Raw genomic sequence first — 21,846 nt, forward strand, 5'->3', positions numbered from 1 at the left:
TGCAGAAACTGGCTCTCTTCTCCCACCATAAGTGTTCCAGAGATTAAACTGAGTATCAAGCTTGTCAGAAATCACATTTACCCAAGAGTCAGCTCACTGGCCCCAAGTGTCACTGTTTCCATTTAATAGGCATGACTGCAGCATATCCACAGATATGTGGAAACAGGACTCGGATATAGGTCTTTCTACTTCTATTTCTTATAACTATGAAGCATGTACCCTCACATATTTAGAGAGGTGAAAATCTTTTTTTTCCTTTAGTAATCTTAAGGGACGCTAGGTACTTTCTAAAAATGACATAACACAATCAATCTCCCATCTCCCATCATCTTTTCTGATTTGACCTCAACCCTCCTCCCATGACGAAGTGGAATCTGGATTCCCATGGTCTTCTGACTATATCAAAACCGATGCTCTGCAGGTATAGATGCAGATGCTTGTAATTAATTCCAGGTACTTGAAACATTGAAGCAGTAGGATAATGAGTTCAAGGCCAGCCTGAGCCACATAGCAAGACCTGTGGGGATTTCTGGGAATGCAATTCAATGGAAGAGCAAAGCCCAGTAGTGGTGTCCTGTGAGCTCTACGGCTGGGTCATAACTGATGACACAGCTTCCTGTGTCTGCCAGAACTGGCTCTCAGAACCCAAGCACCGTGTCAAGAGGAAGCCCACACAGCCTGTGATGAGGGTGTCTGGGAAAGGTTTAAAGTCTTTGCTTGCATCCCTGGCAGAGCTCCCCACCAGCAGCTAGTATGACGACAGTTGCCTCAAATAGGAGCACATATCTCTAGAGAAACGGGGCAGATGAGTACATGCTAAAATGTATTAGATCAGCTTGCACAATATGGTCTGAGCAGCCCAACAATGGCTTTCTCCACACTCGATGCACTGAGAAACCAGTAGCTGCTCATTCTACAAGGTTGGGTACTTCAGTCATTGTAGTCTGGTGCTGAGGGGCTTGGAGGGTTCCTGAAGAGCCTCTGGTCTTCAGTCCACATTGAAAGCCTGAAGAGCTTGGGTTCTGAGACCAGTGAAGGGATACAGCAGTGGTGGTAGCAGCAGCAGACTAGAAGAACTTGTCAATGACAGCAAAGGCAAGCAGGCAGAGGCCACACTTCTTTCTTTGACCTGCTTTTATCTGGGTTATCACCAGGAGGTGTCACCCTCGCTCAGGACAAGTCCTCCCGATATAAATAACTTGATTAAGAAAAATCCCTTACAGGTGTACCCAGAGGCTTGCCTTTTAGTTGATTCCAGATCAGTCAAGCTGATGACCAAGGTCAACCATCACAGGGCTCCTTAGCCTACTTCTCCACATCCCCTTGACACAACTGTAGTGAGAAATCCAGGTAAGTCTGTGTAAGGGGTAACAAGGATTTATTAAGATATGAAACGGAAAAATACACTCACGAGTTCAGGATACGGTGAACCCAGTTGCAGAGTCCTTGGGAAGCTGGGGACCCATCACAAGCGGCTTCAACATCTGATCCGGTCTTCACCACACATGAGAGCTCGACCCCCTCCTCCTTCCTTCTTAAGGGGTCACATTGACAAGTGAGAAGGCCAGCTTCCAACAGGCCAGGTAGCCCAAGGTCATGAGCGGAGCAAATACCTACTGCATCCAACTCAAGTTCATCCCCCGCAAAGAGATGAGCTGTTGCCACGGTGCTCCACCTAAATCATACCTCAGTGCTCTTAAGCCACCAAGGTCTGGGTTGGGTTGTTTTATGCAGCAAGATAATTAAAAGGGAAGATGCACATCCCATATACCTGAAGCACTAAAGAAGAAAAGTGGACATTGGGGGAAAAAACTTTTTAAAAAAGAAAGAAAATCTTAGTGTGTACATCCATGGCTATTTGCTTCGTCCTTTAAATTATGTGTAGGCGTGTACATGTGAGTGCAGGAACCCATACAGGCCAAAAGACAATGTAGGATCCCCTGGAGCTGGAGTTACAGGCAGTTGTGAGTTGTCTAGTGTGGGTGCTGGGAACATAGTTCAGGTCCACTGCAAGAGTAATGCATGCTCTAAATCACCGAGACATCTTTCTAGCCTTGTGAGGTTTTTGTTTTGTTATTATTTTTATTTTGACATAATCTTGCTAAGTAGGAAAGGCAGACTTTGAACTCTGTCCTCCACCTCCCAAATTCTAGGATTACAGGCATGAGTTACCATGCTCAGCTACCTGTAGGTGTTCACATATATCAGTGTATTAGTATTTAAAAAAAAAAAATGCTATTGACTGTCCCTGTGTAACATAGGATATGTTTATAGCCTCTCTCCCAATTTCTCTGCCTGTTCCTGCATATGTAAATATTTTGGGAAAAATACATAGCTATTCATTATTGTTGTTTAAAATACCCATCTCTAGTTCCATTATGGTTTTTCTTTACATTTTTTTGTGTGCAGGAGGGTGTATGTGTGTCATAGCACCTATGTAGAGATCAGAGGATAAGTTGTGGAAGTCAGCTCTCCCCATGCGGGACCCTGGAATCAAATGCAGGCTTGGCGGCAATCACCTTTACCTGCTGAGCCATCTTGCCCATCTTGCATCTTCATTTTTAAATATTATATATACTTTTACCTTTATAAAATGCCTAAGCTAATGATTTCAGTGCTTAATTCTAACACTTTCAAACTATGTCTTCACTATCCTGGAGTAAGAAGTTTAAAGTGTAAGTTAAGAAATGTGCATTCATGTTAAATTGTTTTAGATGTTAATTGCTTGACCTTTGACCTTAGGCAAAATGGCTTGATTTATTTTTTTACTTCTTGTTCCCTTTTTAAAAGCCTCAATTTTTTCACAGGAAGTTCTACTTTCTTCTCAGTTTCAGCATTTTTGTCTGGGTTTATCTAGGGCTGTCTTTCTTTCATCTCTCTTCCATGAAGCTTTTTAAGTGTCAATCATATTTCTTTACCTCAAATTTTCCTTGTTTTGCTTTCACTTTTGGCTTATCTCCACTTTGTCTCCTTCCCTGCAACTCGTACTTATCATAGACTCATTGTCTTGGATTAAGATCCTATACTTTTCCAGTGGCCGATGGAAGCAGAGACAGACATCCACAGAAATACACTGAGCTGAAATCGGGAACCTAGTTGAAGAGAGGGAGGAATGAAGAACGAAGGGGTCTGTACCAGGTTGGAGAAACCCACAGAAACAGTTGGCCTGAAAAAGGGAGAGCACATCGACCCCAGACGCTCTTTGGGAGGCCAGTACGGGACTGATCCAGCCCCCTGATCATGGATGCCAACGGGGAGGCCCCTGCACTCCGGGGAGCCTCCGGAGATGGACTGGCGTTTTGCCCTGGTGTGTGGGGGGGACTTCGAGAGCCCATCCCACTTGAAGGGATTCGCTCTGTCTCTGGACACATGGGGACGGGCCTAGGCCCAGCACAGGAAGATTTGGTGGACTTTGTGGAGCCCCTGTTGGGGGCCCTACCCTGCCTGGGGAGTGGTGGGTGGATGGGGTGGGGGGTAGGTTGGAGGTGGGGGAGAAGGAATGGGGGTGAGGGGAGGGAGATGGAGAGGGGACTTACATGTGAAACAAGCCTGTCCCCTAACTTGAATTAATAATAATAATAATAATAATAATAATAATAATAATAATAAAGTAAAAAAAAATCCTATACTTTTTCTCGTATCTTCACATGTTCATGTTTTTTTTTTCTTCTTCATGGCTACTGACATTTTCTTGACACAATATTAAATATTTAAAATATGTTCCATGATTTTAGTAACTATTTCAATGCAATATAGTGGAATATGATAAGCAGTACAGGAACTGGGACAGGAGAAATGTTTAATAACACTCTACATCCCCTGCAATCTGAGTGCTACAGGATCATTTTTAGCTTCCAATATTAATTATCTTGTTATGAGCATTGATTCTAATTGCCTACATCTCTTCATGTGGATAAGACAGGAGAGTTTCTTCTGGAGACAAAGTTTCTCTGCATAGTCCTGGCTGTCCTGGAACTCACTCTATAGATAAGGTGGGCCTCAAACTTAGAGATCTGCTGGGAGAGGAACTTTAAAAAACAAATAAACAAACACAAAGAACAGATTCAATGTGTAACTTTAAAGATACAGGCCTGGTCTGCAATGGAAACCTGCAGGCATTCCTGATGAACCATATACTGACACAGTAGGAGTTTGGCATGTATTATAAATGTGAAAATCACAAGTTTATAAAATCCAAATTCACAAGTTTTAAAAAGTGGTGTATAGCATATCTGGTGGGTGTCTGTGGGGGGTGTTATGTGTGTGTGGTGTATGTATGTGTTCATGGGTATGAATGAATGTGCACTTCTAAGACACCAGAGACTGAGACTGGGTATCCTGCTCAAACCAAATATATATATTTGGTTTTTTGAGACAGGGTTTCTCTGTGTAGCTTTGGAGCCTATTCTGGCACTCGCTCTGGAGACAAGGCTGGCCTCGAACTCACAGAGATCCACCTGCCTCTGCCTCCCGAGTGCTGGGATTAAAGGCGTGCGCCACCAATGCCTGGCTCTACCTTATATTTTGAGACAGGGTCTCTCACTGAACCCAGAGCTTACCAATTCAGCTAAACTTGCTGGCTAGTGGGCCCCAGGAATCTTCTTCTCTTCCTTCCTTTATTCTGTGAGATATTTGCCCAGACCCCTGCCACATATGTATTTCTCAAATATATATATTTGACAGGATCTCACTGTGTAGATCAGACTAGCCTTGAATTCAGAGATCCATCTTCCTATGTCTCCTGCGTACTGAGATTAAAGGTGTGCACAACCATGTCTAGCTCAGCATATGTTTTTAAAGAATAATAAAGCACATATGTTTAAAAATAGGATGAAAACACAATATCTGTTGATAATTCTATTGAAGGAGTGATTAGTATGATTTTTTTCAGTTACTTTCATTAATATTGTTTCATTTTTGTACATTCTGACTCTGTTTTCAAGGAGAAGATGCAATGATTCCTTTAAGATATAGTTTATATGTTTGAATTTTGGTCACAGGCTGGGCAGAACTATGGTCTTGAATTTGCTACCTTTGTTTATTTGGTAAACAAATATTAACAGTTGATAGAGAGTCCAAAATGAACACAAAAAGAAAGTGTGTGGCTGGTTGAAGGGTTTCAAAACACTAGTAATTATTTTTATTTATTTTTTACTAATCATTAGTAAATTTCATTTACTAATGAAATGCCTAAGGTATAATAAGTTTAATTGACATTTGTCCATCACTTCCTCTTTCAAATTTTCTGATAGTGTGTCATCTGGAGAATCAAAACATGGCACATGACCCTTCAGCTAGTAAATAACCAGATTATCTTTGTATTTTTCTGCCAGGTACTGACATGCACTTTGTATATTGCAATGGTTGGTATAAAATTCAGTCCTTTTAAGGATTGCTTTCACGATAACAAATGAGTTATTAAAATAAATGAACAAGAAAAAAAAACATTTGGTCTTGGTGTGGTGTTGGTCACCTTTAATGCAAGCATGGAGGGAGGAGAGGCAGGTGGGTCTTTGGGAATTGAGGACAACCAGGTCTACATGTTGAGTTCCAGGACAACAATGGGATACCCTGACTCACAAAAACATTTTTCAAAGGAAATGAAAAAAGAAAAGAAAGTAGTCAAATAGAAACTTTCATATAGAATACATATTGAAAATTATTCCAATTTAATAGTCTTTATTGAATCATATGTTTAATTGGTTAAATTCTGAAATATATATATATATATATATAGTAGTATACAGTTAGAAAGTTTGCTGCCTGAATCTCAGAGTAACTTTCTGAAGGTCTGAAGGGAGTATGGAATGGTTTTAAAAGAAATCAATGAGTAAGTGAATAAACCATTGACCAGCCACATATGTATATACTCTTTCATAGATAAATGTACAAATAAGGTATATGAACAATATTAAACTTAATGCCCTACCCTAACAAACTTCATGACCAAAATGAAACAGATAAAGGTAATACTATGTGGAGACCCCAAATAATCTTCTCCAGATGCTTAGGAGTAGAAGCTACTCTGTCTGTCTCTGTCTCTGTCTCTGTCTCTGTCTCTCTGTCTCTCTCTCTCTCTCTCTCTCTCTCTCTCTCATCTCTCATCTCTCTCTCTTCAAGGTCTTTCTATGTAATCCTGACCTTGTCCTGGAACTTACTCTGTAGACCAAACCAGCCTGGAATTCACAGAGATCTCTCTGACTATGGCTCCTGAGTACTGGCATTAAAGGTATGCAACACCACACCCAGATCAAAAACATTTTTATTGAAAAAAAAAGAGGACTTTGTGTGTTTCCAGGACAGTCTTGTCTACATAGTGAGTTCCAGGACTACATAGAGAAACCTTGTCTCAAAAGTAAATAAATAAATAAAAACACAAATAAAAATGTTTGCAAGCTCATGGGCGCACAGGTTCACATTCCCACGGAAGCAGACGCATAGACTAGAGGATGGTTTGGGGTGTCTTTCTTCATTTCTTTTAGACAAGTTTTGTCACTGTGTTAATATATATGAGCTGGAAGCCCACTATTTAGGCTAGGCAGGCCAATAAGTTCCAGGTTCTGCTGTCTCCACTCCTGAAGCTGGAGTTACAGGCACAGCAGTCATTACTGGCTTTTTACATGAGTGCTGGAGATTTGAACTCAGGTCCTCATACTTGTACAGAAAATGCTCTGACCCCCTGAGCCACCTATCCTCTTTGATTGACGTTTCTTAAACCAACACTGGTGGGTCTTCAATGAGCCTTTCCAGTGGGTGTTGGTTCATATGCCCAATCAATACTAACTGGTAGGTCAACAGATGGTGAGCTTACATAAATGAACTCTTAATTAAGCTCTTATTTTGACCATAGTTCTTGAATGTGTTGTGCGGTTTTGATTAAGAAAAAGCCCACAGAGTTTAGAGACATGAACAAAACCTCTGTTACCCACCACTTCTTCTTGCTTTCAGGTTTATTGGTTTATGGTAGTCACACACTGCTAAATGCATCCTTCTCTTTAAAGACAAAGGAACAAGCAACTCAAGAATCTATGGAGTGTGACAGAGAATCTTATGGACAGTCCAGCATGCATGTATAAACTGACTTCACTCTATGGTTTCTCTAATAACTAGAAATCCTTATATATAAACAGCATTCTGGTCACACTAAAAATCCACACGCTTTGAACAATATTTAATACCAATAGAAACCAAAGGATTTAGGTCCTCTTATTTCTTAATTGTATGGATCTTTGTAGTTCGGACCTCTGGTTCCTAGGTTAAAGAATTCAGTTCCCAGAAGCCGTATGGGGTGGCTCACAGCCCCTGTAACTGCCTGTGCGGGGCATCTGACACCTTCTTCTGGACTCCTCAGGCACCTGTACTCCTGTGTTCATGTGCCCCCACACACAGACATTTGCACACACAGTTAAATATATTAAAAAAAACATTTTAAAGAAGTAACTGTGGTAAACATGATAGTTGACTGCTTTTAAAACTACTTGTTTGGAAAATCAAAAATTTGAAACCTATGTCAGTTTCAAAGACAAGAATACCACTTGACTTCATGTCTCTACTGTCCAGAGTCCTTACAGACCACTGGATTTCATCAACAATGTGCAATCCAGTGTTCTCAGGCTGCCAGAGCTCCCAGAAAAGCTGTGTGCGCAGTACAGGCAAACCAACAACACACAGGGACATCTGTGTTACAAGTTCTCCAAATTTCTCAACTAGAAAAATGTTATTGATTTAAAAAATGAGCACATTTTTTTTAAGACAGCAGTTTTAGTAAAAAGAAAAAAATCCAGTTAATCTGCCCCCAAAAAGTGTAAGAAAAAATGATTTTTGCATAGAATAGAACCATTTTTAATCCCATAAGAAACTATTTAATGGTGCTTGGGAGGGATTAGAAACAATATAGACAACAACAACACAATATTTTTTAGTCTAAACTTTCAGCTCTCTTGTAAAAAAAATAAAACAAGCTGGGCGTTGGTGGCGCACGCCTTTAATCCCAGCACTCTGGAGGCAGAGGCAGGCGGATCTCTGTGAGTTCAAGGCCAGCCTGGTCTCCAGAGCGAGTGCCAGGATAGGCTCCAAAGCTACACAGAGAAACCCTGTCTCGAAAAACAAAAACAAACAAACAAACATACAAAAAAGTAAAAAAATAAAACAATAATACAATCACTACTTACAAAAGATCTATCATCTCTCACTGGAAACAACCCCTAACCTTGGCCAAAAAGAAGTAACGTTTGGGGTGTGTGTGTGTCTGTGTGTGTGTGTGTGTGTGTGTGTGTGTGTGTGTATGTGTGTGTAGTGTATGTATGTATGTGTCAATGTGTTGTGTGTAGATGAACTAGTGCTGACTATGCATGCATGCCTATGGAGGCAAGAAGTTGGTATTAGATATCTTCCTGTATCACTTTCTATCTTGTTTTTTGAAACAGCCTTTCACTGAGCCTGGAGCTCAAGGACTCAGTAAGATGAGCCAGCCAGTAAGCTTCCCGAGTCCTATCTCTGTCTCCCCAGCAGAGGGCTACCAACACATGCTGTACACCCAGCTTTTTATGTAGGTGCTGGGATTCAAACTCAGGTTCTCATGCTTCCAGGCAGGCACTATTTTAAGCTCAAACGAAGAAGCATGCGCTATAGTGTAGGACAGAAAGAAAATCAAGCTTAGTCCTGGCTTCTTAGGAAGTAACAGAATCAGACTGTCTTCTGTCAAGGATAGAAGCTGCAAAGAGAATAGTTAGGAGTTGCTTAACTTCTGTAGCCTAGCTGTTCTGGGTTTACAGTGGGATTGGTAGTGAGGGCACATAGATTAACAAGTCCACACTTGCCTGCTAACGGGTACAGATAGCCTAGAAGTCTACAGATCAGCCAGTCACAGTGACAGGATAACACACCACAGTGATGGGGTAACAGGCCACAGTGCTGAGATATCAGGCCGCTGTAATAGGATGCCCAGAGTGTAAACTCAAGTTATAAAATGGTCAAACGGATCCAGAAAATGAGCAGAAAGGTCCTCCTGTAAGCAAATATGTCACTGGAGAGTGTGATCTATGACATGCCTTATAGTGACAACCTCATTTACAGCTAGATGCAATTCCCTATCAACTCTGGGGATTTTGAGCTTTCCCAATACAGAGTGGAAAAGAACTAGAACAAAAGCCAAAGAACAAGTTATACAATCCACCCAGGACACAGAAATCAGACAGGCCTAGGGTGGAAGATGCCCCTTCAGCCAAACTCAGTCTTTCTTAGATGAACTGAGACTGGGATGGACATTCATCCCTTAGGACATTTGTAGTGTATTATATAGCATTGTGCTCATGGCTGTCAGTCAATTAAGTCAGCCTCATTGTATAATGGGACTTTTGTAATTTTTAATAATATTTTCTGTATTTGTAATTGTCTACATATAAGAACCACCCCACTGGATGCTGTTGAAGAGGATTGCATTGCTTGGGTGGACCTGGGCACTTATGTTATTCAGGCTTTAGGTCAGCAAATGAAAGCACTCATCAGTGTCCCATAAGACATGCTGTTTTCACCAAGGCTGTGCTTGCAATTGCCCCTCCCACACTCTTGCCCTCTGTCATCCTATATGGTAACAAGGCTGGTGTTACTATCCCCTTTTCCAAATGAATGACAGGCACAGAGACATTACCATCCACAGTAATCTTCCAGGCCAACTAAAATCCGATAGTTTCTTTTCAAAGTGTTTCTTTTTATTTTTATTTTATGTGTTTGGGCATTTTGTGTGCATGCGTGTCTATGTATCGCATACTTGCAGTGCCTCCAGAGGCCAGAGGAGGACATTGCATCCCCTGGGACTGGGGTTGTAGATGGTTGTGACCCACCAAGTGGGTGCTGGGAGTCAAGCCTGGATCTTCTGGAAGAGCAGCCAGTGCTGTTAACCACTGAGCCACTCTCTGGCCCCTGGTACAATAGCTTCAGATGTAGGCATCAGAAACCATCAACCGAGTTCTGCTCAAATGTATATCATTGGTCTCATTGTGCATCAGGTTCTCTCTTTGGTACAGAAGAAACAGGTAAATTTTATATATCCTGTGCTCTTGAGTAGCTCCCAGTCTCCTAGATTAGAGTAGATAAATAAATACCTAATTTCTACCCTATTTGGTGAGGGCAAAGGGCAAGGAAACAGCAAGGGTCTCAATTCAGGGAAGTTTTTCTCTTGGGATGACTTAGTCAAGTCTGAAGACATATGGATGTCACAACTAGGGGGTTGTGACTCAGTTGCACTGAGTAACAGCTAGGTCATCATTTGTTATTCTGGAAGAGCATTACAGTTCTTCAGAGTTCATGGATTTTCTAGCTCGGATAGAGAAGGGCTAGCATTGAGCATCATGGGACCTGAAGATGGAGGAGAACTAACTTATCCAGATGTCTTAAAGCAGAGCCTGATCAAGATAGTCAAAGAGAGATGTGCAAACAGCATCTTGAGTGATCAAGAATAGGAATACAAAGTACCATGTTGAGATTTGTAATGTGAATCAACCTGGGTCTGAGGCTGGAGACTGAGTGTGCCCATTCAGGAAAGGAGGGTCTCGCTCTTTAATCAAATGGGAGAATGGGTGGGTTTTCACCAAGGGAGTGATAAGGTTAAGTTTACATACATGTTTTACTTGGTATATTGGTGTGGAACAAAAGGCTAAAATCTTCATATGGATAAAGAAATGCAGGTTCTTGACTTCTACACACACACACACACACACACACACACACACACACACACACACACACACACACTCCTCAAATATCCTAAAGCAGTAACACCACAGTAAACCAGGGCTATGTATCATAAAGGGAGCTAATTCACTGAACAGCCACACCACAACACTGTCACTTTTCTGGATTCTGAGGGTAGGGAGGGGTGAAGCAGTAAGGAAATGCACACTCCCTATGACCAGAGCACACCCTCTTGGCAGCCTATGGAAGCCCAGTTGCTTCTACAAAGTCCGTGGAGCTCCTCTGTCCAAAAGTCTTGTTGGTACAGGGAGGACAGCTTCCTGTTCCCAGAGAGCTTCACCCTTGGGCTTTCCTACCCCTCCTTCCTAGAGTTGGCTACTCCTGTGTCCTGTCACATAAAACTGTGAACCGAGGTCTCAGACTGACGTCATGTCAGTCACAGCAGGGTGAGGCTCTGTTACTGTGCATTCTGGCCCCTGGGGCTTGACTTTTGAATTGATTTTGCAGCCTGTTATGTGATTTGAGCATCTGCAAACACCTTATTGGGTCAACTTGGGGTCAGCAAGACCAGAAATCAGGGCATAACACCATGAACCTCAGATTTCTCACAGAACTGAAGAAAACATTTGTAGTGTAGTCTAGTCAGTCTCCGAACCAGACTCCTGCATGGAAATGGATGGATAGTCTCACAGTACAAGGTTAATGGTTTCGAAGACAGTTGTTGCATTAGAGACTTTTTGTTTGTTTGTTTTAAAATGAGGTTTCATACAGCTGTTCTGTTGGCTTGGGTGGCACTATTGGCTTTCTCTCTAAGTTGTCATCCTCAGCTCTGATATGCTGAGCCTACATATGCAGAAAGAAAGAAAAAAGGGAGGGGGAAGGAGGGAGGAGAGGAGGTAACACGTTTACTTAGGATTTCACAGATGGAGCTTTCAGCACTTGGGTCCCCTGCTCACTGCCATAAAGAGGAAAGACGATGCAAATCCAAGTTTCCTGATTGTCACTTCATGGCTATTTTCATTGTGCAACAAGCATGGAGAGTTAGAAATGTTAATTTTGTTGTGGAAGTGATCCAAAGCCTTATGCTGTGACCCTGGGGTGGGGGTGATTAGTTCTACCAGGGCTATGAATAAAGTTTTCCATACTAAAATGAACTTAGAAAGTAAATAGTCAGGAATAATTCAGGGGAGAGAGATGCCCCCCGAGAATACTGAGACCATCCAGTTGGCCATCCTTCAAAGGTATCAATGGCAAAATTACTGAGTGCAAGTGGTCAGTTGGAGCTTGGAGTCATCTTGGGTTTCCCACTCTGAGTCATGATAGAAGAAACATCTTGTTCTCCTTCTGGGGCTTTGCACTCTCTTGGGATCATTGGTTTTTACCAAGCTCCATGATTTTTTTTTTTCAAAGACAATACTGTTTTTTCCTGTATAATTTACTTAAGTAAACAAGAAGGAAACAATGGATTTGGCTGTCTTTATGAAACAAGACTTCATTTTTTTTTTTTTAATCTAAAGAAGCCAATGATCAGTGCCCCTGCTTTGCTCCATAAGGTAAGTTCATAAACAGTTTTATTTTGGATTCAGTTCAGCTGGGCCAACCGTTCTGTTTCCTCCTGCCCACCCACATCAGGGACATCAAAGACTTCTCAAATGGATTAAGATGTATCCAGAAGGTTTTGTGAGCTGGTTCTGCACTTGGTTGTCAGTGCACTCCCGCAGAGGCCCTGTGGGAAGGTGGTGGCATGTTTTTACTGGCAAAATTGTCATTGCAAAGCCCAAGCACGTATTCTCAGTGAGCAGACAAGCTTCAGGGGTCACAGAAAGCACACGTATCATCTGAACTGGGGGACAATATTCCAAAGTGTGAGGAAGACAAGCAGGGGCAATGAAATGTTTGTTGTGTGACTTTAGTCCAGTGTGCCCCCATTTTCCAACAAATGTCTAACAAGGTCCTAAACATCCTCACTTATATAACAGAGTATTCTATTACACCCACCCACTACCTTGGATTGTTTATATTAAGTGAAATGATAAATTTATGAAAACAACACAGATAATGAAACCAAACACATATCACCTCCCTGTGCTTTGTCCCCATCCATTTCTGCAGACGGTCTCACTGAACTGTTAGTCATCTGGGGTTTAAAGTCTTACAAATTCCTCTCCTGATAGCCTGTCCCACATAAAATCCACTGCCAACTTGTGCTGATCTTAGCCATCTTCCTAATTCCTGCTTGTCCACACTTCCCAGTATCAGGGACCCAGTGTCACAAATTCTTGCCAGCTGTCCCAGTTGTCCTCTCCTTCCCTGTATAACTTTTCTCAGAATATTCCAGCACTCTGGTTCAGGCCACTGTTTATAATGCAGAGCTGATTGCGGCGTCCCATTCAAAACCACTCTCCTCTCAAAATAAACTCCAAATGCATCATTTGGTCACTAACGTGACCATAAATCATTTCCAGTCCCCCTTTGGCCGTTTCCCACCTGATCCATACAAGCTACTTAGCATTCTCTGCCAGGAGACTCAGACTTGTCAAATTCCCGTTTATGCAATACAGATTACCCCCTCTACCCAGAATTTCATTTTCTCCCTCACACCTTATAGTGTCTTATGCTTGTCTGGCATGAAGCTTCCAGACCCCACTCATCTCCCCAGGTCACACACCTGGTCCAGGTGTCTGGGGTACGTGCAGCAGCTTGCTGTGCACTCTAGTGCAGTGCCTGCCCTGGTGTTCCTGTGCCTTTCCTGCTGAGGACTGAGCTCTGAGATGAGACCTTGTTTTTTTACCATTGCTTCTGCATCTTCTTGGCCATAGTGTTTACTAAGTTCCTGGTCTCCAAAAGAAGTACAGTAAATATGGAGGAATTGACATGCCCTTGAACAGAGAGCATTGATCTGGGAAACCCTGAAATGTCCCTACCGTTATAACATCTTTCCTACACTGTCTGGTGTACCAACTCATGCCAGTCTTGGCTTCAAACACACCCAAACCTCTCTCAGTGCTCAGAATCAATCATAGGGAACAAACACACACAATTCAACCATTAAATTTCTTTTCAGAGAACTAAGGGTAACCTGGTGCGGCAGATAATCATCCATTTTTAGTCTATTTTCTTACAGCATGTCACCCTGCAATCCCCCTGAAGTGAGGCTGAACCCCTGTATGAAAACTATTCATATACTCTTAAACAAAGCACAAACAATGGGCAATAGATTCCTTGTGGCACAAGGTAGAAGCCCCTAAAGCTACACCTTGGTTCTGCCACTTTCCCTAGTAGGGTGGATTCACACAAGTACTCACTGCACACTGCAGAGTCTCAGAGTCTTCCACAACAAAACACAAACCCCAGTCCCTGGGCTGTGTTCTGTGTGGTACATGATAGATGCTTACGTAGGACCTGCATCTAAGTCAGTGGTTCTCAACCTGTGGGTTGCAAACCCCAAAAGACCACCTGAAAACAAAGATACTAATGATTCATAATGGTAGCAAAGTTACAGTTACGAAGTGGCAACAAGAATAACTTTGTGGTTGGGGGTCACCACAATATGAGGAACTGTGTTAAAGGGTGGCAGTGTTGGGAAGGTTGAGAACCACTGTCCTAAGAGGTCCATGCTATTCTTCCTCTCCATGTGTGGCTCTCAGGAGATCCCAGTGCCTGGAAATTGACCAATAAATAGAAAAATATGTTTGCATCTAAAGAAAATCCCTCATTCCTCATTCCTATTAGATCTTTCTACTTAAAGAAAATCTCCTGGAGAGTGTTTGGGAGGAGTTGTAGGAAGACATGTTATCCAAAAAGAACACAAACGCACAGATCACGTTCCAAAATGTCGCTAATTTCAGAGTTAAACTGCAGGCACACCCTTATCTAAAAAAAAGAAAAGAAAAAGCATCAGCTAGGAGAGAAGCTGGCCAGCTTCCCAAATCTCACTGAATTCAACCGGGCTGGGAGATGACGGAGATCTTCACGTGCTGATTGAACAGAGAGGAGCCAGAGGAACTGGCATCTTGTGGGATGCTGGACCCCAGCCAGCTCAACCAAGCCAAGCAAAAGCAAAATGAAAGTGGGAAAGTAATCAAACACACGTGAGGGCTGCTCTGCTCTTCTCCAAATGCAAAGCGTGTGTGCTCCCAGTGGAGAAAATGCCAGAGTTTCAGCAGCAGAGTGAGAATGTCCCAGGCAGGTTTCTGCTGATGGACAATGTGCCCCTGACCTCTTTGTCTTACTATTGACCATCCTTCTTGCTTCACCCTACTGCCATTCCTCCCTTCCCCCTAAGCAACTGTTGCTAAGGAAGATGGGGATGTTTGTAAGTAAGGGGAAATTCTCTCTGACATGGTAAATCCCTCACACTGTTGTGGGTCATGCTTTAGTGACCCCAATTCTTTTCAGGTGTGATGTCCAGTGTGTTATCAATTCCATGCCATCTGGGCATCCTCAGGAGAGGAGCATTGGTGAAGCAGATTACCTGACTTCAGGGGGACAGGGTGGCACCCAGTCACCACAGTCATTATCTCTTCCCCACTCTTATCACTTGAAATATGCTGGTGACAGAGATCTGCAGAGGATCCCACTCTATGTTCCCAAACCTCTCCAAAGGACTGCACTCACCCACTCCCAACCCCTCCACCCCTTCACCCTCCCCAACCCTCCACCACTAATATAGAAGACCACAGAGACATTTTTTTCCTGCAACTTCATGATATTACAAAGCAGTAATATCAAAAAGAGAATCTTGGTTAGAGAACAAAAAATACCTTGAAAATGAATGTTTGCATAAGAATTTAAAACAAGAAAAACAAAGCAGAGGAGGTTCTTAGTGTCCTTTTAAATAATTGGATTACTATGGATTCACGCCTTCAATTACAATGGATGGTGTTGGCATGGAGGAAAACATAGAGTAAAATACAACAGCACATAAGGAATTTCCTCTCACCAAATTGTCTCCGGTCCCTTAATGGTCTGTAAGCCTCGCTGAGTACTTTGTGCACGGTCCCTAGCGTGGTGATTTGCATCCCGCTGTCGGCCTTGCTTGTTGGTTGCCTTTAGCAGCTGTCTCAGTCGGATTCTGGCTGAGAAAGGTAAGGCTCTGTTTCTTTGCTCTTTGAAAGATCTCGGAGAGAATTGTAAAATGCCTGCCGGGGTTCGCGGTGGGAGGACTGTTATCATTCGTGCATCGGGAAGCCTTCAGAAAAGTTTTCCAAACTTTAGACTCTTCCCAAAGCCTTGCGCTCTAAAAAGAACCAAAGAACCGGAGAGATTTCCTCCCCTTTTTGCACGTAGAGGCTTTGCAGAAAAAAAAAAAAAAAAAAAAAAAAAAAAAAAAGGCTGGATGCATTGTGCTGAGATTTTGCATGTGGGGCCAGGTGTCCCTCAGGCGATTTCCCGGGCGAGCTTAATACCAAAAGCATTTTGCACGCATCTCCGTGGATTCTTTTTTAATATCTAGTTGAGAGGATAAAGTTGATAAAAGCTGCCGGTGTCCCTGGTTGCCTTGGTGGCTATCTTTTCTGGCACGAATTCTGCTTAATTCCTAAGCTTTCTATTTCTTCGAATTTTCCAGTGCAAATCAGGAGTTGTTTGAGTTTGGAGACTGGTGTCTTCATACCCAGATGGATGCCTACACAGTGTGTTGGGAGAGTGGCACGAAGCACAGCTAAAGCCATGAGAAGGCTGAAGGTTTAGTATTAGAAGTAGCAACAAACCTGTGGTCATCCATTCCGGTGTCCACCTCTGTTCACTGTCTCTCCTGACTGGCTCAGCCCAGGGCTCATTGTGGGGAAGGATGTCTCTCTCCTCTCCAGAGATCCCTTTCTTTACCCTTGGCTTAAGAAGCAAGGAATAACAGTCTATGGGAGGGTAGGATGGTGGCAGAGCTTCCTTGGGGTTCCTGGGGATTTGTTTGATTTACAGAAAAGTCGTCTATGCTAGGAATTGAGGAGGACTTGCCCCAGAGATGGGCAATCTCAGGTAGAAAGACATTCTCTTTGAGAGCTTCCACTTGATGTAGCCCAGGTCACCATCTTCTGAAATGCCCTGGTTCCAGATATGCCCAAGACTCCATTTCTCCATTGAAAACTGTGAGGATGGTAGCAGTTCAGGCCTCCAATAGGCCTGCTGGTACCTGCTATCTGCCCCACACCCCCACCCCAGCATGCTGGAGCCCTCAGCCTCAGCAAAGTCTCAGGCACTTCTCAGTGTGATCAATCCAAATGAAGAAGCCCCTTGCTCTGGCTAACATCTGAGAAGAAAGGACTTCTGGTATCTGTGTCATTGTTCATAGACTGGGCTGAAAAGGTGGGAGCTAGAGGAGGTAGGGTGTCTAAGAGGATCCAGATCAGTGGCTAAAGAGAGCTGAGCATCCCACAGCTGGGCAAACAGAACTATTCCAGGATCAACGTGAATGTGTAAATTGTACCAGCACTTAGTAATACTTTCACAGATTAAAGAAATTGTGAGTGGATAACATTTAGAAAAACAGTCTTATCATAGTTCCCTAGTATCGTCATTGATCTTTTTTCGCCTCAGGCTTTAAGCTTTTCAGACACTTTACAACTCCCAGTAGCTTGTCTGCAAGAAGCATAAGCACATCAGCTGTTGACGAGGGTGGGACACAACCTTGAGCTTATTATTTGAGAGAATGGTGTGCCAGATGTGTGTGTGTGTGTGTTTGAATATTGCTGATTAAAATGGGCCAAGGAACAGCAGGCTTGACACAGGCCGAAAGATAGTTATGGACCTTCTTATTCAGGGTCTACATTTAACAAGCTCTGTTAGTGAGCTTGTACCCATTCGTAACTGAGGTCCAGTGGGCCTGGCTGTGAAGGTCTGTAACTCTAGCTACTGACCTCGAAACTGAGACAGGGTGAACTGGGAATATAGCTCAGATAGAATACTTACTTGCCTATTATGTATGAGGCTCTGGGCTCTATCCCGTGAGAAATAAAATGTGACCAGGCTCCAAAGCAAGCATTTGTTTCTTTGTGAACTTTGTTGTATTTCTTTATCTCTTTGAACTTCATTTACAAGTGAATGAGAATCAGCTAATGTGTGGCAGTCCTTGATGTTGGGCCACACCCATAGTAGGCACTCTGTCCATAGCAGCAATGTTGATGATGACAATAGTGGTGATTTCAGGTTTATCAAAGCTACTCATCTCCTAGCACAAGTAGTAAGCAATCCAGTTTAAATTAAGATAGCCAGCGTTTCCCAGCTTAACCAAAAACACAGTATTCCCCACCTTCCCCTGTAAACGAGGGAACATCAAACAAGGGGAGGATGTTCAAGTTTCTCTTGGCCATCTCACACATATATAAGTAAAAATACTGGGAGAGCTAGGAGCTTGGATTTCTGCTGGCCTAGGGGCTGGGTTCTGTTGCTTGAAAACTCCACAGCTGTTCCTGCCTCCAGGGAACGACTGTCCCCCCAACTGTCCCTCAGCTGGGTCTGCAATGCTGACGCTGGGATTCTCTTGGATCCACTTATGAAAATGCCTGATGGGCAGGCAGAGGAAGATCTGGAGTTTGGCTGGGGAAAAAATGAGTAATTGAAAGCAGCCCGCTTAGTAAACGCTGAGAGAGAAATAAAAGTCCACACTGGCTCCTGTCTCTGGGGACTCTGAAGTGATGATCCCGAATTACCATGTCACCGAGCAGAGTTGGGGCAAGCCAAAACTCAGAGTCTGCTGGCAAGGAAAACAAGGAAGAAAAAAAAATGACAGGGAGGGGCAGACCAGAGGAGGAGGGACTAAAATGAGAGGGGGAGGGAGAGACAAGCGGCACTTAAGACTAGGGGTGGCATGAAAGGAGAGCCCCAGCATTCAAAACCTAATCTATAGTTCAGTGTTGTTATGTCTTTTCTGTCCCCCAGAGGCAGTCCCTGACCTGTCCTTCTACCAATGCCCAGTGGGTGACAGGCTCTTCCCTAGAAGCTGAAGACACTCTGGTGGGTCCTTCTTTCCCAAGTCAAGTGGCTTCCCTGGCAATGGACTGCCTTTCCGTGAGGTATGTGTTAATCAGGGGACAGATCTTGCTTTTTTAATTATGACAATCTCAGCTTTGTGGAGAGGGAGATTTTTTTTCAGATAAAATGTCAAATATCCTTTAACTGACCTAGCCGGTATAATTTTCGGGTGTCATTGAACATTAGCAGTTCATGGGTTGATGATTGAATTATATACAAGTTACATCAGGTAGAGCGCTCTAACTTTCCCTGCTTGGTGAGTGATATTTTGACCTCCCAGGAGTAGGAAGAATGAAGAAGCTCTGATTCAAGGTAGTGTTTATTTTCAACCAAGGCTTAATTCAGTCAAAGGATTAATACCATCAAAAGGGTCTCCAATGTCCCACAAATCTTGCAACTTTTCAGTCTCTCAAGGTTGCAAGTGGGTGACCCAACACGTCTGAGCTTCAACCAGACTTTCTTCCTGGTTTCTCAGACAGGGATTTCAACGAGATGTTTTTTTGATCTTGAGTTTTGTACTAAAACCTTCAAGTTCAAAGCACCTAGGAAGGGACAAGTTTTACGTAGAACGACATTGAAGATGTTTTTTGTGACTATGCTTATTTGTATAAGCATCTTATAAAATACAAAATATCAAAATTCCTTGTTGCTTTTCATAGAAAGTTTGAAAATGACAGCTAGTTAGTTACTCTAATAGTTAACAGTTAATTTTGTCTTAAGTATTGGGAAAGAAAAAAAATTGTATCTGAAAAAAAAATGGCCAGAATTTCTTTTTCTTGTTTCCCCCTATTTAGATGGGTAAGGGATAGTGCCATATTCTGATCCTAAGTCCTGAAGTGGTTGGAACCTAATTGTGATTTCTAAACTGAATATCTGTCTTGGAGCTGAGTGGCAGTGGTGGAGGTAGGGTGAGAGTTGGGGTGGGGTGGGGCTGGAAAGGTCCCAAGCACACACTTGGCCGTGCACCTTGCTTCACAGACCTGTGGGTTGATAGAGAAGCATGCTATTTGTGCACTTGCTGTTTGTCATGAAGTTGATTTCACTAGCAGTGAATGGATGATAGCTTGGAAAGAATGCGTGTCATGCCTGGCAAAAATGGGCAGAGTTCAAGTTGCTGTGAGTTGTGGGACTGTTTATAGCGTTTTCTCCCCTTGAATGAGCCATCTTTGGATTAGGATTCAGTCTTTTCAGAATTCAGAGAAAATAAAGGCAATAGGCAAAGAAGAAAGGTTCTAGAGGATTATTTGTAGACCACTAAGAAATATGAAATAGTGCAGAGTGCTTCCTGCGTTTCGTCTCTCTCTGCCTCTTTTGTGCATAGCTGCTTCCCTTTGGCCCGGTGTAAAAGAATGCGATATATGGGGAAAGCAAATAAGTGAGGCTGGGCTCTTGTGTGTCCTGGGACAGGAGGTGCCTCTGTGCTTCCTCCTTCCATTGCATCCAGTCCTGGTCACTTAGCTGATGTCCCCTGCCTTCTTCTTCACAGCTTCTGCCTTGGCCAGGCTTTCCAAGTCTAGTCTGTGAAGACAGGTAGGACACATCCCCAGAAAAAATGACTGAAGAACCCATAAAAGACAACCTGGGATCCCCAAAGTCTCCCACGCCCGTGATAATGGAGAAAAGCCCTAAGAGTGAAGTTGTGATCACCACTGTCCCCTTGGTCAGTGAGGTTCAGCTGATGGCCGCCACAGGGGGCGCCGAACTCTCCTGCTACCGCTGCATCATCCCCTTTGCTGTGGTGGTCTTCATCGCCGGGATCGTGGTCACTGCTGTGGCTTACAGCTTCAATTCTCATGGTTCCATCATCTCCATCTTCGGCCTGGTCCTTCTGTCCTCTGGACTTTTTTTATTAGCCTCCAGCGCCTTGTGCTGGAAGGTGAGGCAAAGGAATAAGAAAGTTAAGAGACGGGAGAGTCAGACAGCTCTGGTGGTAAATCAGAGAAGCTTGTTTGCATAAGGCTGACTGAGACCAAATGGGAAATTCCATGCTAATGCTCAACTCGGACTTGTTGAGTTCCTTCATAGGAACCAGCCCAGGAGGGAAGGGGCTGAACTGTGGGATGGACTACCAAAATGAAAATGGGACATAGAGAGGACTGAAAATTAGGGGTCAAGACAGTTCCCCTTTGTAGGGAATACCAACTTTAATGACAAACTTAATCCTAAGGGCTATCTGTAAGACAAAAGAGTCAGCTTTCTTTTCACCTTAAGCATTTGTGGAGCGTGGGCTACACACAACACTAAATAATATTTGGTTAATCTTAGAGAGTATCCTAGAGTTGATGGACAGATGACAAGAACACTGGAAATAGTCCACACTCTGGAAAGTGGTGTTATAAAAGTGTTCCACCAAAGGCCTACACTGGCTTGGCATTTTTATGCACCTAAAAAATTCTGTTATATATTTTTTTCTTCCAATAAGTTGATTCTCTGGCCTCCTTTAAAAAAAAAAAAGATTTTCACTCTGAGTAACTCATCACTAGTGGTACTTTATCTTGAAGAATAGACTAATATTTTTTTATATTTTAACAATGGGCAATTTTAGATGATTATAATTGTAATGTCTGAAGAAAACAGGAAGGTAGAAGATAACACAAATGGCATGGGGGGTAAATTAATACTGAAGTAATCGAATATAGCACCTTTGACGGTTTTTATACAAAAGTTTAATGTGCATTTCACTCAAAATAATAAATACTCATGGCTGCTAAAACTTAAGTGGTTGTTTCTGCTGTCCTTATTGTTTTAAGATTTTTTATTTGAATTATGTATACCCGTGTGAGTCTGTGTTGGGGTTTGTGCATGCGAGTGCAGGTGCCATTGGAGTCCAGAGGAGGGCGTCTGATCTCCAAGAGCTTGAGTTACAGGTGATTCTAAGCTGCCTCACATGAGTGCTGGGAACAGAACGTGGGTCCCCTGCAAGAACAGTGCATGCTCTTAACCCCTGTGCCATCTCTCTAGCCCCTGTCCTTATTATTTTTGTTGCTATTCCAAAATTCCCATCTCCCCTATTTGCAAAGTCGTAGCTGTGTGTTTCTCAACTGAAGAGGTCATTTCTTCTTCTGGAAAATTGTATTTTCATCTTATGATTCAATATGCTCAGTAACACTTAATATGTTCTAAAGGGTTTCTAAAAATGCCAGTGGGAAATCAGTGTCTGAGGTCAGAAATTTAACAATGTTCTAT

At 42.9% G+C, this 21,846-nt stretch overlaps 1 protein-coding gene across 1 annotated transcript; it reads left to right on the plus strand.

Moving 5' to 3' along the window:
* Positions 1-20,212: 20,212 nt before the first annotated feature.
* On the plus strand, positions 20,213-20,617 carry Tmem100 (transmembrane protein 100). Its single transcript, XM_035447677.1, has one exon. The coding sequence runs from the start codon at positions 20,213-20,215 to the stop codon at positions 20,615-20,617; it is 405 nt and encodes a 134-aa protein (XP_035303568.1).
* Positions 20,618-21,846: the final 1,229 nt, after the last annotated feature.

This window comes from Cricetulus griseus, chromosome 7, assembly GCF_003668045.3.
Source record: "Cricetulus griseus strain 17A/GY chromosome 7, alternate assembly CriGri-PICRH-1.0, whole genome shotgun sequence".
NCBI classification, from domain to species: Eukaryota; Metazoa; Chordata; class Mammalia; order Rodentia; family Cricetidae; genus Cricetulus; species Cricetulus griseus.

Coding starts and splice junctions, on each gene's coding strand:
- Tmem100 (XM_035447677.1), top strand. CDS start 20,213: ATGACTGAAGAACCCATAAAAGACAACCTGGGATCCCCAAAGTCTCCC.